This window comes from Myotis brandtii, unplaced genomic scaffold, assembly GCF_000412655.1.
Source record: "Myotis brandtii unplaced genomic scaffold, ASM41265v1 scaffold1956, whole genome shotgun sequence".
Lineage (NCBI taxonomy): Eukaryota > Metazoa > Chordata > Mammalia > Chiroptera > Vespertilionidae > Myotis > Myotis brandtii.
Genome location: NW_005357294.1, coordinates 23,878 through 24,565, shown reverse-complemented (window position 1 = coordinate 24,565; position 688 = coordinate 23,878). Strand labels below are relative to the sequence as shown.

The window sequence follows — 688 nt, the reverse complement described above, 5'->3', positions numbered from 1 at the left end:
GGCAGCGGTGCTCTGTCATCGCCCGGCCCCTGGCTTCCTGTGGGGTCGCCCGGCCGAGCCGTTTCAGCAGCTGCCAGGAAATGGGACGTGGTGGCCCCGGAGGCTCCCGCCCCGCCCTGCGCCTGGGAGGGGACCTGTGTCACAGGCGGGGTTCAGTGTTCACAGGACCCCCCGCAGGGCAAGCCCAAGCGGCCCCCCACGTCCACTTTGTGAGCCGCTGCCCTTTGGGCTGCTGAGGCCTGGGAGCTGGACCTGCTTGTCAGGGCCCCTCACCGGTGGGCCCGCTCCCCAGAGCCGGGCTGAGGGTGTCCGGCTCATGGCCACGTACCTCTGTCTGTCTGATTTCACTCCCTTTACATACACAAGACCACTGGCTCGTGGGAAGCCAGGGCCGTCTCCAGAGCCACTCCGTCACATGCCCTGGGCTCTGCCCCAGGCAGAGGGGGCAGAGGGGCCAGCAACCAGTATGGCCCTGGGGGAGCCGTGTCCCTGTGTCACACCTGCAGGCCACATGTAGGGGGCGAGAGGCAGGGCCTGGCAGGAGCCCAGCCTCAGGGGAAGGGGGCTGGTCTCCGGGAGGGGACTGCAGGGCCTGAGCTGGGCGTGGAGACCCAGGGGCCTGTGCCAAGCTGGGGAGTGGGCAGAGCCCAGGGTCGGGGTGGGCCTGACCTGCCTCTCCCCACAGGCC

The 688-nt window shown here is 69.8% G+C and overlaps 1 protein-coding gene across 1 annotated transcript in view; it reads left to right on the top strand.

Annotated features, from left to right (window-relative positions):
• The window catches only part of ZC3H3 (zinc finger CCCH-type containing 3), a gene marked incomplete at its 5' end in the record, with an annotated part of 47,421 nt that overhangs the window by 33,065 nt on the left and 13,668 nt on the right, over positions 1–688 (top strand). Inside the window, one exon of the mRNA XM_014538685.1 lies at positions 507–513. Within this exon, the coding sequence (XP_014394171.1) occupies positions 507–513 (7 nt within the window). The remainder of the gene's footprint in view (positions 1–506; positions 514–688) is intronic.